Source organism: Geotrypetes seraphini, chromosome 12 (assembly GCF_902459505.1).
Source record: "Geotrypetes seraphini chromosome 12, aGeoSer1.1, whole genome shotgun sequence".
Classification (NCBI taxonomy): domain Eukaryota; kingdom Metazoa; phylum Chordata; class Amphibia; order Gymnophiona; family Dermophiidae; genus Geotrypetes; species Geotrypetes seraphini.
Window position 1 is genome coordinate 94,125,029 of NC_047095.1, and position 16,993 is coordinate 94,142,021.

The window sequence follows — 16,993 nt, forward strand, 5'->3', positions numbered from 1 at the left end:
TTGAACAGGACTGACCCCAGCACTGATCCCTGAGGGACTCCACTACTCACCTTCCTTCCATTCGAGCGACTTCCATTAACCACCACCCTCTGGCATCTGTCCGACAGCCCAGTTTCTGACCCAGTTCACCACTTGGGTCCTAACTTCAGCCCTTCAAGTTTGTTCAACAGCCTCCTATGAGGAACTGTATCAAAGGCTTTGCTGAAAATCCAAGTAAATTACATCTAGCATATGTCCTCGATCCAGCTCTCTGGTCACCCAAACAAAAAATTCAATCAGGTTAGTTTGGCACGATTTACCTTTTGTAAAGCCATGTTGCCTCGGATCCTGTAACCCATTAGATTCAAGGAAGTACACTATCCTTTCTTTCGATCCTGTAACCCATTAGATTCAAGGAAGTACACTATCCTTTCTTTCAACAAAACTTCCATTATTTTTCCAACAACTGAAGTGAGGCTCACCGGCCTGTAGTTTTCCTGCTTCATCCCTATGACCACTTTTTATGAATAGGGGACCCACATCCGCTCTCCTCCAATCCCCAGGAATCACTCCCGTCTCCAGAGATTGTTGAACAAGTCTTTAATAGGACTCGCCAGAACCTCTCTGAGCTCCCTTAGTATCCTGGGATGGATCCCGTCTGGTCCCATCGTTTTGTCCACCTTCAGTTTTTTCAAGTTCTTCATAAACACCCTCCTCCGTGAACGGCGCAGAATCTACTCCATTTTCTCGTGTAACTTTGCTAGACAATCTCGGTCCTTCTCCAGGATTTTCTTCTGTGAACACAGAACAGAAGTATTTGTTAGCACATTTGCTTTCTCCTCATCACTTTCCACTTATTGGTTCCCAGCATCTTTTAGCCTAGCTATTCCATTTTTCATCTTCCTCCTTTCACTAATATATCTGAACAAATTTTTGTCTCCCTTTTTTACATTTTTAGCCATTTGTTCTTCCCGCTTGTGCTTTCGCCAGACGTATCTCTCTCTTGGCTTCTTTCAGTTTCACCCCTGTAGTCCTTTCTGCTCTCCTCTTCTTGTTTTTTTTTATATTTCACGAACGTCAACTCTTTCGCCTTTATTTTCTCAGCCACTAGGTTGGAGAACCATATCGGCTTCCTTTTTCTCTTGTTTTTATTGATTTTCTTCACATAAAGGTCCGTAGCCATTTTTATCGCTCCTTTCAGCTTAGACCACTGTCTTTCCACTTCTCTTATGTCCTCCCATCCTAACAGCTCTTTCTTCAGGTACTCTCCCATAGCATTAAAGTCCGTACGTTTGAAATCTAGGACTTTAAGTATCGTGCGACCGCTCTCCACTTTAGCCGTTATATCAAACCAAACCGTTTGATGATCGCTACTTCCCAGGTGAGCACCCACTCGAACATTAGAGATACTCTCTCCATTTATGAGGACCAGATCCAATATCGCTTTTTCCCTTGTGGGTTTCCGTCACCATTTGTCTGAGCAGAGCCTCTTGAAAGGCATCCACAATCTCCCTACTTCTTTCCAATTCTGCAGACGGAACATTCCTGTCCGCATCCGGCAGGTTGAAATCTCCCAACAGCAGAACCTCCTCTTTCCTTCCAAACTTTTGGATATCCACAATCAGATCCTTATCAATTTGCTGCGATTGAGTCGGAGGTCTGTAGACTACACCCACATAGATAGAAAGTTCCATCTTCTCTTTTCAGAGCAATCCATATCGCTTCTTCCTCTCCCCAGGACCCTTGCATTTCGGTCGCTTGGATATATGATCTTTACATAGAGAGCTACTCCTCCACCTTTTTGACCATCTCTGTCCTTCCTAAAAGATTTATATCCCGGTATGTTTGCATCCCATCCATGTGATTCACTGAACCATGTCTCTGTGATAGCGACAATATCTAGATATGCCTCTAACATCAGGGCTTGCAGATCATGAACTTTGTTGCTTAGACTGCGAGCATTTGTGGTCATCGCTTTCCAGCTATTTTTCAGCGATAATCTCCTTTTTCGTATGGATTTTGTTTCGTATACTAAGAAATGAGTTGCTGATATTGCTTATGTTGCAGTCTTTACTACTATCACATCTTTCTTTTGCCGGAGGTGGTCTCTATAATTGTCCTTCGTACATACACCACCCCCACCTTCTAGTTTAAATGCCTAGAAAAATATTGTCTAAATTTCTCTGCAAGGTTTCTTTTTCCTGCTGTAGTAATATGTAGTTAAACTATAAACTCCTATACGTTTGCCAAAAGGTGCTTAAAAAGATACAAAAAAGAAGGCAAAAGATGTCAGTAAGGACTCTATGAGTGTGTCTATCAGCTAATCACTACTAACAGACCAAACCACACAAATACCAAATGTCAATTGAGGAGTAGGGACTACTCCAGTGTGAGGTTATTAGCGACGGGAGAACAAACTCCAGCGCTTCCACTACAAAGACGGAGGTGAATCACCCCGCCTGCACACCATCATCGGGCGTCCCTAGTGTGCAAAATCAACTGTGCAGAATTAATAACAATAAATAAGTCACAAACAGTGAACTAGTGAGAGAGTGAATCACACTGAAAACCCACTCATAGAGTCCTCCCCAGCCTAATCCCCAAGATACAAAATGAAACCACAGCCAACTTAGCTTTTAAAGCGAGCCAAATGAAGTCAATGAGAATTGCAGGAGACTAGAATAGTCATTGGATCAACCGGTTTCGGGTGAAACCCTTCATCAGGATCTTAAGGCTGGAGCAGAACCAGCTGGGAGGGAAACAGGAGAGCCCACAGAGGCAACTGACCGGGCTTAAAAGCAGATCCAAAATGACATCAGACACTTTCAACCAATCAGAAACAAAAAAAGAAGAAAAAACAAGGAGGAGTCACCAAAAGATCAAACAATAGTATTCCACTCCACACATTCATTGAGGCCCCCCGGAATGACCGTGCCAAGCTTAAAAATCCAATGTTGTTCTCTCAATTGAAGTTGTGTCATTCTGTCTCCTCTGTAGGTATCAGGAATCTGTTCCAGCACCATCCATGTTAAGTGTTGGAACTCATGGCCCAATTGTAAACAATGGGAGACCATAGGATCCGACTCGACAGCCTGGTGGAGGTCGCACATGCAGAATGATCAAAACCAGGTTGACGGAATACAAGAGTAGACTTCACTAGGCTGTCGAGTCGGCTCCTATGGTCTCCCATTGTTTACAATTGGGCCATGAGTTCCAACACTTAACATGGATGGTGCTGGAACAGATACCTGATACCTACAGAGGAGACAGAATGACACAACTTCAATTGAGAGAACAACATTGGATTTTTAAGCTTGGCACAGTCATTCCGGGGGGCCTCAATGAATGTGTGGAGTGGAATACTATTGTTTGATCTTTTGGTGACTCCTCCTTGTTTTTTCTTCTTTTTTGTTTCTGATTGGTTGAAAGTGTCTGATGTCATTTTGGATCTGCTTTTAAGCCCGGTCAGTTGCCTCTGCGGGCTCTCCTGCTTCCCTCCCAGCCGGTTCTGCTCCAGCCTTAAGATCCTGATGAAGGGGTTCACCCGAAACCGGTTGATCCAATGACTATTCTGGTCTCCTGCAATTCTCATTGACTTCATTTGGCTCGCTTTAAAAGCTAAGTTGGCTGTGGTTTCATTTTGTATCTTGGGGATTAGGCTGGGGAGGACTCTATGAGTGGGTTTTCAGTGTGATTCACTCTCTCACTAGTTCACTGTTTGTGACTTATTTATTGTTATTAATTCTGCACAGTTGATTTTGCAAACTAGGGACACCCGATGATGGTGTGCAGGCGGGGTGATTCACCTCCGTCTTTGTAGTGGAAGCGCTGGAGTTTGTTCTCCCGTCGCTAATAACCTCACACTGAGAGCGTCCCTACTCCTCAATTGACATTTGGTATTTGTGTGGTTTGGTCTGTTAGTAGTGATTAGCTGATAGACACACTCATAGAGTCCTTACTGACATCTTTTGCCTTCTTTTTTGTATCGTAGTAATATGTAGCCCATCAGTGCAATATAGCTTCTTGTCCTTCCATGTATTTCCCCATCCTCCTATGTACCTGAAGCCTTCTTGATGGCACCAGACTTTGAGCCATCTATTAAAGTTTTCTGTGTTTTTCACTCTTTGCTCTCCCTTTCCATATGCAGGCAGTATTTCAGAAAAAGCTAAAGTGTTTACAAAAGGTTTCACACCCTCACCAAGCTCCCGAAAAGCTTTCTGTGCTGCAAGTATGGAGTTGTTGGCCAGGTCATTTGTTCCCAGATGGATGACAACATCAGTGTTAAAATCCTTAGTTTCTTCCTTAATTATAGTCTGTATTTGCCTGGAATTCCTGGTAGCTGAGGATCCTGGAAGACATTTCACTATTTTGGTCTCCTCGCCTTGTGTTCAAGGTTAATGCCTCTGATGATGGAATCCCCCATCAGTAATAGTTTTCTGTTTTTGGCCTTTTTATTTGTGCTTAGGGTGTGCTTGCTCTCTTGAGTTACCTTCATTGGTTCCAATCCCACCTCCCTTCTGTTTTCTTTAGTATCGCAGTGCACTAGTGGAGCGAAGGAATTCTGTAGAGGTAATATTTGTGAAGGTGGATGTTTCTGTGTTACATGTCGCAGTCTTCCTGAGCCTACTGTGACCCATTTATTCCTGGGCTGTTTTATTCTTTGAGGTAGAGGTGGTAAGTTGGTATGATTTTGTGGAGTGATGAAAGCTGCTTTAATTGTATTCAATTCCTGTTTAAGTTTGCAGAGCTCCTCCTTAATACTAGCAAGTTGAAGACAGATGGGGCAAGCCTTAAGCCTCCAAATAGTATGTCTTGGAATTAAAGCGCCACAGTGATTGCATAGAATAAAGGTCATCTTGATTGGTTGTGAAGTGACTTGATTTGAGTAGTCCTGATTATTTGGGCCTCTATATATGGTGGGACTATAAGTCTTACCCTTATTCCTATGAAGAGGAAGAGGAAATAAGATTTAACAGAGGAAAGAGAAGGGTTTATTTTTTTGTGCTTTTTTGTTGTTTTTTTTTAAGTAAGAAACAGGGAGGAGAAGAGAAATTAAGCAGATATAATGCTGAAAACCAGTGAAAAGAGCAGAATATGAAATGTTGAGCAACTTATCTTATTGAAGTTCACAGGTCAGCCTTGTTCACAGCAATGTCCCAAAGATAATGCAGTTAACCTTAGAAGTAAAACAGAGCCCCTCCCTTCTCCACCTAATCAGCAGACACAATGGCTAAAAACTAGTAAGTCAGAAATATAGGCTCTATACCACCTAAAACACAGTATTTTAAACAGAAATGCAGGTTCTATAACAAATCAGTGGCTACCCTAAAACACAGGATTTATAACAGGATTTTCCCTACTTTAGTCACCCTAAGCCATAGGCACCAGGATTTAATTAGAGTTAATAAAGTCTTACCCTTATTCCTATGAAGAGGAAGAGGAAATAAAATTTAACAGAGGAAAGAGAAGGGTTTATTTTTTTGTGCTTTTTTGTTGTTTTTTTTAAGTAAGAAACAGGGAGGAGAAGAGAAATTAAGCAGATATAATGCTGAAAACCAGTGAAAAGAGCAGAATATGAAATGTTGAGCAACTTATCTTATTGAAGTTCACAGGTCAGCCTTGTTCACAGCAATGTCCCAAAGATAATGCAGTTAACCTTAGAAGTAAAACAGAGCCCCTCCCTTCTCCACCTAATCAGCAGACACAATGGCTAAAAACTAGTAAGTCAGAAATATAGGCTTTATACCACCTAAAACACAGTATTTTAAACAGAAATGCAGGTTCTATAACAAATCAGTGGCTACCCTAAAACACAGGATTTATAACAGGATTTTCCCTACTTTAGTCACCCTGAGCCATAGGCACCAGGATTTAATTAGAGTTAATAAAGTCTTACCCTTATTCCTATGAAGAGGAAGAGGAAATAAGATTTAACAGAGGAAAGAGAAGTTTATTTTTTGTGCTTTTTTGTTTTTTTTTAAGTAAGAAACAGGGAGGAGAAGAGAAATTAAGCAGATATAATGCTGAAAACCAGTGAAAAGAGCAGAATATGAAATGTTGAGCAACTTATCTTATTGAAGTTCACAGGGCAGCCTTGTTCACAGCAATGTCCCAAAGATAATGCAATTAACCTTAGAAGTAAAACAGAGTCCCTCCCTTCTCCACCTAATCAGACACAATGGCTAAAAACTAGTAAGGCAGAAATATAGGCCCTATACCACCTAAAACACAGTATTTTAAACAGAAATGCAGGTTCTATAACAAATCAGTGGTTACCCTAAAACACAGGATTTATAACAGGATTTTCCCTACTTTAGTCATCCTGAGCCACAGGCACCAGGATTTAATTAGAGTTAATAAAGTCTTACCCTTATTCCTATGAAGAGGAAGAGGAAATAAGATTTAACAGAGGAAAGATAAGGGTTTATTTTTTTGTGCTTTTTTTGTTTTTTTAAGTAGCACGGAGAACGAAGAAAGAAGGCAACCAGAGCCGGGAACCAACAAGATTTGAATAATGACCAGACAACAAAAGGTAGAAAAAAATAATTTTATTTTCTGTTTTGTGATTACAACATGTCGGATTTGAAATGTGTATCTTGCCAGAGCCAGTGTTAGACCGCAAACGTGAGCTAGGATTTAACAAAGAGAGGAAAAGTCTTTTTTGTTTGTTTATTTTGTTTACACCACAGCACCAGTGTGGTTAGGAGAAGGCAAAGGGGGTGAAGAGGCCATAAAATAAACCCACCAGGATGTTTGAAAAAAACACCCAATTGGGCAGGAAAATCTAATCGAAAAATTAATTCAATAGGTTGAATTGAATACATTTTTTTTTTCCTGAGTCGGGCAGCACTACTGAATATCATTATCATAGATCACACCTTCCCTAGAAAGTTCTCCAGAAACTGTCTAAAAGGAGAGGCCAGATGAACCAAAATATCTGTTCACTGGTCTCAAACTGAAATCCCAGTTCTTAGATTATGTAGGTCTCAACAATGGAAGAAGATGCCTCACAAAATGGAAGATGCCTCACAAACTTCCTAATGTACATAACAACTGACCTAACATAGCTATGTCAGAGGAAAAGAAAGAATAAAGGAAAAACCTCCAAATGAATGAGAGCTCTGCCCCAGCATTTAACAATTTTTTGTTCATTTTGCCTAGTGCTCCATTTGACCATATTATGGCACTTCTAGGAGGACCTGTGTTTCCCGCACACACAAAGGTCATTAACTACTATATACAACTACGGTAGTCAATTTCTGCACCTTTCAAATGAATTAACATATATATATGAAAACAGTTGTAGCTGTTAGCATGAGCAGAGGCTATTTTGTGAGAACAGACACATTTGTTGGGCAGTCTAAATGGATTGTGCAGGTCTTTATCTGCTGACAATTACTATGTTTTCTTACTTAGCCAGTGCCTGTCCAAATATTGCACACTAATACCATTCTATCTGATAAATGCTTCAAAAGACAACATATTTGACTCTTGGAGGTGATTTTGAAGGATGCTATAAAAATATTAAATACAGCCTACAAGTAGAAGACATGACCTTGTTGTAAACCGCCTAGAACCATTTTTTGATTAGGCGGTATATAAAAATAAAATTATTATTATTAAACTCAGAGATGCAATTAAATATTTGTCTTATACAAATACATGGTAAAAATTCCAATATTTTTAATATTAAAATGCCTAACAAGCAATAGTGGATCTCCCCAAAAAAGAATCCAGTTATATAACACAAAAGAGAATTTAAGTTTCAATGTATGCTCAGTTTAATGGAAAGCTAGTTTGTACGGAACAGATTACTGCCAAATTATCTTTTTGATCGTTTCAAATTTGTAAATAGGAAACATCTACGTATAGTACGCCTTTTTTACTTTCCATCAGTAAAGGGTTGTGGCTACAAACGATTCCTTGGTAAAATGTTGGCATATCGGGTGGCTTTGTGGGAAAAACAAATTAGTACTTGTATATCATTTTTTACCTCCTATTCAGCTTTCAGAAAAATGTTGTAAACATATCATAATTAAATCGCTATGATTTACTATACTCTTAGGGCTCCTTTTATCAAGCCGCACTAGCGGGGTAAACGTGCGCGATGTTTCATCACGCGCTAACCCCCGCGCTGGCCAAAACTACTGCCTGCTCAAGAGGAGGTGGTAGCGGCTAGCGCGGCCAGCAGTTTAACGCGCGCTATTATGCGCGTTAAATCGCTAGTGCGGCTTGATAAAAGGAGCCCTTAGTATTTCTTGATTTGTAGTTTGTTGCGGTATATAAGAAGCTGTTATGTTAGAAGTTTATTCTCCCTTTTCAAGACGAGCAACAACTCTCAAGCATGGTTAGTGTTGAGGTTTTTTTGTATATGTCACAGTACTTTTGTATGAAAAGAGATACACAAAGTGATAAGAAGAGGAAGACTACACTAATGAAAGCAATTATATCAAATCCTGGAAAATCAGTTAGAGATAAAGATATTCTGAGCCAAACCTCAAAGATGGTCGTTCCAGTGAACCGACTCAGAGCAGCAAACTCTAAGATCAGAGTGCCGGCACAGGCTGTGCAGGTGTCAGTTTCTGTTCCTGTTCGAGCTTCAGGACTCTGAATGCCAAATTTCAAATTAATCTAAACGAAAAGAAAAGAAAAATGTAAAAAATCCACTAAAACCATCAACTTACAAAGTTACAAATTATAAAACAAGGAAAGTTTATTTGGTTAATTGATATATATATTTATTTATTTATTTATTTTTTTAAATAAACCCACTATGGATCCTGTAGGGCATGACTTGTGCTCTGCAATTATATACAGTACAGGCTCGATTATTCAATGTAAATGGTACTGACCCATTGTTAGATAAGTGAAAAGTCAGATAATATGAAAATCAATGGTAACCCCTCAACAATGCATAAACAAAGGCAGTAAAAGAAGGGTCTTGGGTCTCAACAGTGCTGCTTTGCAATAAAAGCAGGACAATGGGTTGAAAACAAATTGTCTCAGGTGCGAACTTCCCTCTGTCTATACCAGAAAATGCAAAGGGAAGCCGCGCTTCTTAACAGCGATGGGATGATGTTACCAGTGAGAGGCTCTGTCAGATATGCCAGATGATAAGACTGGATATTCAACACTGTACTACAGGGGCAAAACCCTGCAAATACAAAGCTTATCAAAATCCTGCATTGATTCAACAGCCTGTGCGTCACGGCAAAGTGAACTCTAGCCTGCATTTGTTCCTTAGAAAAGCCTCCATGTGGCTCACTTAACTAATGCAATTCCTGACTGTTACTGTGTCATGAACCTCTTGCATGGGAATATAATGAGGGCAAAATAATCTCTAGCTACTAAAGAGTATGCCTCGAGCAGCTGCCCAACTCAAAATATCGATTGCTTCCATGCAAAGAGAATAAGATTCCTTTTTCCCTTGTTTGCTCAGATAGAACATGGCGACTTGATTGTATAGACAAAGACTACCTGTTGGAGGAGTCCTGGAATGTTTTGAGAGCATTGCCTATTGCTTTCAGCACAAGAAGATTGATATGTAGGGTTTGCTCATGGCAAGATCATGTTCCTTGAGTATGGAGGCCGTCCAGATAAGCAACCCATCCTCACATTGAAGCATCTCTGGTTAGAAGTTTTCGATGGTGGGGGAGATGGAAGGGAAGACTGAGTAAAATTGTGAGGAATCTTCCGCCATTGGACAGAGAATGTCGGAGGTCTGTGGCGACTTGGATTGGAGCAGACAGTGGCTTGAGATCACTGAGTTGACAGGGTCCATTGTGAAACTCTCAGGTGAGTAACATGTACATTCGATGCCATATGACCAAGAAAGTGTAACATCTGATGTGCAGATGTGTGTTGAAGGGTGGAAACTGTTTTGACACAGGTGAATGAAATTATCTACTCTCTGCTTTGACAGAAAAGCTCCTATGAACTCCAGTGTCTGAGAAGGATGCAAATGTGAACTTTGGTAGTTACCAGCAAACCCAAGCAGCTCCAGGAGATGAATTGCTGAGTTGATGGCATGCGATCATGAAGCCTTGATCAACCAGTAATCTAAGTACAGAAATATGTGAAACTCCCATGTGCAAAGTGTTGTCACTAGGCATTTCGTGAACACAAGAGGGGCTGAAGCCAGTATTGGAAATGTCGAGATCCAATGCAAAAGTGAAGATATTTCCTATGAACAGGTAGAATGGATATGCGACTATAGGCTTCTGAGATCTACAGAGCAAAGCCAATCACCTTTTTCTAGTAGAGGTAGAAAGGTTCCCAGATATATCACACAAAACCTCTTCTTCAACAAGTATTTGTTGAGGCTTCAGACATCTAGAATTGGTTGAAAACCTCCAGTCTTTTTTAGCATCAAGAAAAATTTTGAGTACAAAACGTCTGTCACTAAGTCAAAGCACTCAATGGTCCAGAGAGATGGAGTAAGTAGAATGCCGATAACATTTGACGTGCCCAGAAGCAAAAAAGGGCTTGGAGTGGCCCGAAGGTCAAAAATGAAAAACTGACAAAAATGGAACACAATAAAAACAAGAATATATGAGGAAAATAATGAAAATAAATATGGGAAGGCACATAAAATGAAGGCAAAAGATCATCAAGCTGAAGACACAGCTTCTCAGCTCCACACAAAACGAAGAACTGATGATCCAGTGAGCCAACGCCGAGTGGGAATGCACCAGTACGTGCACAGTATGGGCACTCTTAAAGATTTAAAGTGACAGTGCACTTGGTAGTGTCCATAACAGGTTCTGTGGATGATGTCACTCACATGTGAGGATATTATGTCTGCTTGTCCTTGGAGAATGTGGATATTCTTGGAGAGACCATCCTATCTTCAAAAGGTAAGCCTTCTGCCTGAGGGGTATAAAGGAAGAATTTCTAGAGAGCACAGGGGTCAGGTCTATCTGTCTGATCCCAGAGGTCTAACCTGAGCTGCGAAAAGTTCTACTGTTCCTGCCTGCAGCTCATACACACCTCTTAGCTCCCTTGACCTGACTGCACTGCAGCACCTTCAGAGTTCCTCTGAAGCCCGACTCCTCTGAAAGACCCTTCCTTACTGACAGGTTGTATACAGCTCTGTTATACTTAGTGGGGAATCTAGGAGGCACAATTTATGGCCTTTAGGGTAACCTTGAATCTCATGTACTGACATAATGTATCTTTATTGTAACCCACTTGCACCCCATGTACTGACAAAACGTATCTTTATTGTAACCCATGTACTGACTAAATGTATCTTTACCTGTATGTATCACCTGATCCCATACACTGACAAAATGCACCTTGATAGTAAACCACTTGTATTGTAACCCACTTGCATCCCATGTACTGACAAAATATATCTTTACTGTAACCCACCTGCATCCCATACACTGACAAAATGCACCTTGATAGTAAACCACTTGTATTGTAACCCACTTGCATCCCATGTACTGACAAAATATATCTTTACTGTAACCCACTTGTATCCCATGTACTGACAAAATGAATCTTTAATGTAAACCACTTGCATCCCATGTATTGACTAAACGTATCTTTATTGTAAACCATTTCTATCCCATGTACTGTCAAATGTATATTTATTGTAAACCGTTTAGAACTTCACGGTATAGCGGTATATAAGAAATAAATTATTATTAAATTATTACTATATTTTTCCTGAGCATCCTGGTTTGTTCAGTGCATAAGTCTCATATTTTCATTATACAGTTACTTACATATTTATTATACAGTTACTTATACAGTTATACTTGATGCTATCACTTACTTTAAAATAAATAATATTTTTTTTTAGTATTTGGCCTGATTCATTGCTCATCAGTATTGTTTGAGAGCTATGAACTCAGATCCAGTTACAGGGGAACATAAATATACAAACATCCCATTACATAGTTTTGTTTCCCCTTTGCACTATTCTTATAGGAGCTTCTGTGGGTACTTCTTAACACTCATTTACCCTTTATGCCCCACAGTACAGCACAGTTACTTACCGTAACAGGTGTTATCCAGGGACAGCAGGCAGATATTCTTAACTGATGGGTGACGGCACCGACGGAGCCCCGGTATGGACAATTTTAGAGTGATTGCACTCTAAGAATTTAGAAAGTTCTAGTTAGGCCGCACCGCGCATGCGCGAGTGCCTTCCCGCCCGACGGAGGCGCGCGGTCCCCAGTTAAGATAAGCCAGCTAAGAAGCCAACCCGGGGAGGTGGGTGGGATGTAAGAATATCTGCCTGCTGCCCTGGATAACACCTGTTACGGTAAGTAACTGTGCTTTATCCCAGGACAAGCAGGCAGCATATTCTTAACTGATGGGTGAACTCCAAGCTAACAAAAAGAGGGATGGAGGGAAGGTTGGCCATTAGGAAAATAAATTTTGTAAAACAGATTGGCCGAAGTGTCCATCCCGTCTGTAGAATGCATCCAGACAATAATGAGATGTGAAAGTATGGACTGAGGACCAAGTAGCAGCCTTGCAGATTTCCTCAATAGGAGTAGATCTGAGGAAAGCCACAGATGCTGCCATAGCTCGAACCTTATGGACCGTGACAGAACCTTCCAGTGTCAGTCCGGTCTGAGCATAACAGAACGAGATGCAGGCAGCAAGCCAATTGGAAATCGTTCGTTTAGAAACAACCTATTTGGATCAAAAGACAGAAAAAGTTGGGGAGATGATCTGTGAGGCTTAGTACGCTCTAAATAGTAAGCCAAAGCATGTTTACAGTCCAAAGTATGCAAAGCCTGTTCCCCTGGATGAGAATAAGGTTTTGGAAAGAAAACAGGTAAGACAATGGACTGGTTAAGGTGAAAGTCAGATACAACCTTAGGAAGAAACTTTGGATGTGTATGCAGAACCACCTTGTCATGATGAAAAACAGTGAAAGGGGGATCTGCAACTAGTGCATGTAACTCACTGACCCTCCTGGCAGAGGTGAGAGCAATAAGGAAGACCACTTTCCAAGTGAGAAATTTTAAAAGAGCTGTGGCCAACGGTTCATAGGGAGGATTCATTAAAGCGGAAAGAACCACATTAATATCCCAGACAATAGGAGGAGGCTTGAGAGGTGGTTTCACATTGAAAAGCCCCCGCATAAATCTAGAAACCAAAGGATGAGCAGTAAGAGGTTTTCCGTGAACAGGTTCATGAAAAGCAGTAATGGCACTGAGGTGGACTCTGATAGAGGTAGACTTGAGACCTGAGTTAGACAAAGAAAGAAGATAATCCAACACTAGTTCTACTGCTAGTGAGGTAGAATCATGTTGATGCAGTTAAGGCACCAGGAAGAAACCGAGTCCACTTCTGTTGATAACACTGAAGAGTGGACGGCTTCCTGGAAGCATCAAGAATAGAACGGACAGGCTGAGAAAGAAGTGAGTGGGTTGAGCTCAGCCCGAGAGATACCAAGCTGTCAGGTGTAGAGACTGCAGGTTGGGATGTAGAAGGGACTGCTGATGCTCAGTAAGCAGAGTAGGAAATACTGGAAGAAGAATGGGCTCCCTGGAACTGAGTTGAAGAAGAAGGGAGAACCAATGTTGTCTGGACCACCGTGGAGCAATGAGAATCATGGTGAATGGATCCCTTTGGAGTTTGAACAAGGTCCGCAACATGAGAGGTAGAGGAGGAAAGGCATAAAGGAACCGACTGGTCCAATCCAGAAGAAACGCATCTGGTGCCAGACGATGAGGGGAGTAGAGTCTGGAGCAAAAGAGAGGCAGTTGATGATTGTGAGGAGCTGCAAAGAGGTCCACTTGCGGAGTGCCCCATTGAGCGAAAATGGATTGGAGAGTCATGGGGTCGAGAGTCCATTCGTGAGGTTGGAGAATTCTGCTGAGATTGTTGGCCAAGGAATTCTGCTCTCCCTGGATGTAGACAGCTTTCAGGAATAAATGACAAGCTGTCGCCCAAGACCAAATCTTTTGGGCCTCCTGACACAACAGGCAAGAGCTCGTCCCACCCTGTTTGTTGATGTAGTACATTGCAACTTGATTGTCTGTGCAAAGCAGTAGGACTTGAGGAAAGAGGAGATGCTGAAAAGCCTTGAGGGCGTAAAACATCGCTCTGAGTTCCAGGAAATTGATGTGATGTCTCTTTTCCTGGGCAGTCCAAAGACCTTGAGTCTGGAGATCGTTCAAGTGAGCTCCCCAGGCATACGGGGATGCGTCTGTGGTGATGACGAGATGATGAGGAGGCAGATGGAATAGAAGACCTCTGGAGAGATTTGAAGATTTCAACCACCATTGCAGAGACTATCGAAGAGACGATGTCACAGATATGTGTCGTGAACAAGGATCCGTTGCCTGGGACCATTGGGTAGCTAGGGTCCATTGAGGAGTGCGCAGGTGAAGATGTGCGAAGGGTGTGACATGAACTGTCGACGCCATGTGACCCAAGAGTACCATCATTTGTTTGGCAGAGATGGAAAGCTGAGGGAGCACCTGCTGACAGAGATGAAGAAGGGTCTGAAGGCGGTTGGATGGAAGAAACGCCCTCATTAGAACAATGTCCCAATATCGCTCCAATAAATTGAAGTCGCTGAGTTGGAATGAGACGCGACTTGGGTAGGTTGATCTCGAAACCCAGAATTTGGAGAAATCGGATGGTCTGGTTGGTGGCAAGAAGCACTGCCTGAGGTGAAGGAGCCTTGATCAGCCAATCGTCCAGGTAAGGGAAGACTTTGAAATTGTGAGAGCGTAGAAAGGCAGCCACCATAATGAGACATTTGGTGAAAACCCTGGGAGAGGAAGCCAGACCGAAGGGTAACACCTTGTACTGGTAATGAGAACGATTGATGAGAAATCGGAGGTACTGTCTGGACGTCAGATGGACAGGGATATGCGTGTAGGCTTCTTTGAGATCCAGGGAGCATAGCCAGTCGCCCTGAGTGAGAAGAGGGTAAAGTGTGGCAAGAGAGAGCATTTTGAACTTCTCCTTGATCAAACATTTGTTGAGATTCCTGAGATCTAATATGGGTCTGAGGTCTCCGGTCTTTTTGGGGACTAGAAAGTACCGGGAGTAAAATCCCTGTCCTCTCTGAACTTCTTCGATGACATTGAGGAGAAGGAGGGATTGAACTTCCTGACCTAGGAGGGACTGAGACCTGTTGGAAGCAGACTCTTTTGGAGGACTTGGTGGCAGAAGAGCCTGAAAGATGAGGGAATATCCATGACGGATGATGGAGAGAACCCAATGATCTGCAGTGATTACTTCCCAACGGCTCAGAAAAAATTGGAGACGTCCCCCGATGGGTTGAAGTAGAGGAGATGAAGAGGGAAGACTGGCTATGTCCTGGAGGAGGAAGTCAAAAGGGCTGAGTGGGCTTAGGCTGAGCAACAGGTTTCACTGGTTGTTGCTGCTGTTGACGAGCCTGCTGGTGCTGGTGCTGTTGCTGTTGCTGTCGTTGCCTCCGAGGCTGGGAAGGATGAGGATGAAGAGGCCGAGCTGAGAAATGGCGCTGGTAAGACGTCTGCTGTCTAAAAGGACGAGCAGGTGAGGGTTTCTATTTGGTTTTTAATAAGGTATCCCATCTAGTCTCATGAGCAGAAAGTTTCTGGGTGGTGGTATCCAGAGATTCTCTAAACAGCTCATCACCTAGGCAGGGAGCGTTGGCGAGGCGGTCCTGGTGGTTTACATCAAGCTCTGAGACGCGGAGCCAAGCCAAACGTCTCATAGCGACAGCCATTGCTGTAGCCCTGGATGTGAGCTCAAAAGTGTCGTAGATGGAACGGACCATAAACTTTCTGAGCTGGAAAAGACGGGAAGTACATTGTTGGAAGGCAGGTATCTTGCATTCCGGAAGGTACTTTTGAAAAGTGGCAAGCTGCTGAATTAGATGTTTCAAGTAGAAAGAAAAATGGAATGCATAGTTACTTGAACGATTGGCCAACATAGCGTTCTGATATAACCACTTGCCAAATTTATCCATGGCCTTACCCTCTCTGCCAGAAGCAGACACACTAGAGCCTGGAGTTTTCTTCAGGGTCGATTCTACAAGCAAAGACTCATGTGGGAGCTGAGGCTTGTCAAACCCTGGAATGGGGATAACCTTATAAAGAGAATCCAGCTTTCTAGGGGCTCCTGGAATGGTTAAAGGAGTCTCAAGATTTTTATAAAAGATTTCCCTCAAGATGTCATGTAAGGGTAATTTGAGGAATTCCCTTGGAGGTTGATCAAAGTCCAAAGCATCAAGGAATGCTTTGGACTTTTTGGAATCAGACTCCAATGGAATAGAAAGGGTGTCTGACATTTCTTTAAGAAATTTAGTTAAGGAAATCTGCTCTGGCTTACTATCAGGATCCTGAACAGATGGATCAGCCTCATCAGATGAAAGCTCGTCATCAGTATTAAGAGGTTCATCAGAATCATCACATAAGTCAGGGTCATGCACTGAAGGGAGTTGGCCCTGGGAGACAGGAGTAGATATGACCCCATGTCGGGTTTTGCGTACCGATTTGCCTGAGCGCATCGATACCGTACCTGAGGAAGTATGGAAAGCGGTATGGAGGGTTGGGTCAGAGAGCGGTACCGGCTCAGAGACCGAGTGAACCGCCCGACGTAAGGTTTTCGGTTCTGCCAATAGAATAGGCATGGATACCGAAGAGGCAGAATGCAGCGGTGCCGATAAGGTCGATGCCGACAAAATAGGCTGGTTGACAACTGGCACCGGAGGCTCAGAGGGTACCAACACTTGAAGGTTCGGTGTCAAAAGAGCTGGGAGGAGTTGTTGCAACTGCTCTTTAAGTTGGACCTGGAGAATGGATGCTACGCAGTCATCCAATGAGGGTCCCGATGGCACCGGTACAGCTTTACTCTTTTTCGGTACCTGTGGTGCAGCTCTACGCTCAGGAGAAGTAGATACCAATGACGAGGTAGTGACTTCAATAGGAGCGGAGCGTTTACAGGGCCGGCGCACAGTCTACAGGACTTGGCTCACTGCTTGGTCGACTGGCGGGCCCAGGACCGTAGGGGATGGCTTCTTAGCCGGCTTACCTGAGGGGTGCGA

General features: G+C 42.6%; 1 protein-coding gene across 2 annotated transcripts in view; it reads right to left on the minus strand.

The window, feature by feature from the left end:
* EDEM3 (ER degradation enhancing alpha-mannosidase like protein 3) overlaps positions 1-16,993 on the minus strand; it is a 254,529-nt gene that overhangs the window by 172,667 nt on the left and 64,869 nt on the right. For both annotated transcript variants that reach the window (XM_033916146.1, XM_033916145.1), the window contains one exon: positions 8,476-8,610. In XM_033916146.1, coding sequence (XP_033772037.1) covers positions 8,476-8,610 — 135 coding nt within the window. The remainder of the gene's footprint in view (positions 1-8,475; positions 8,611-16,993) is intronic.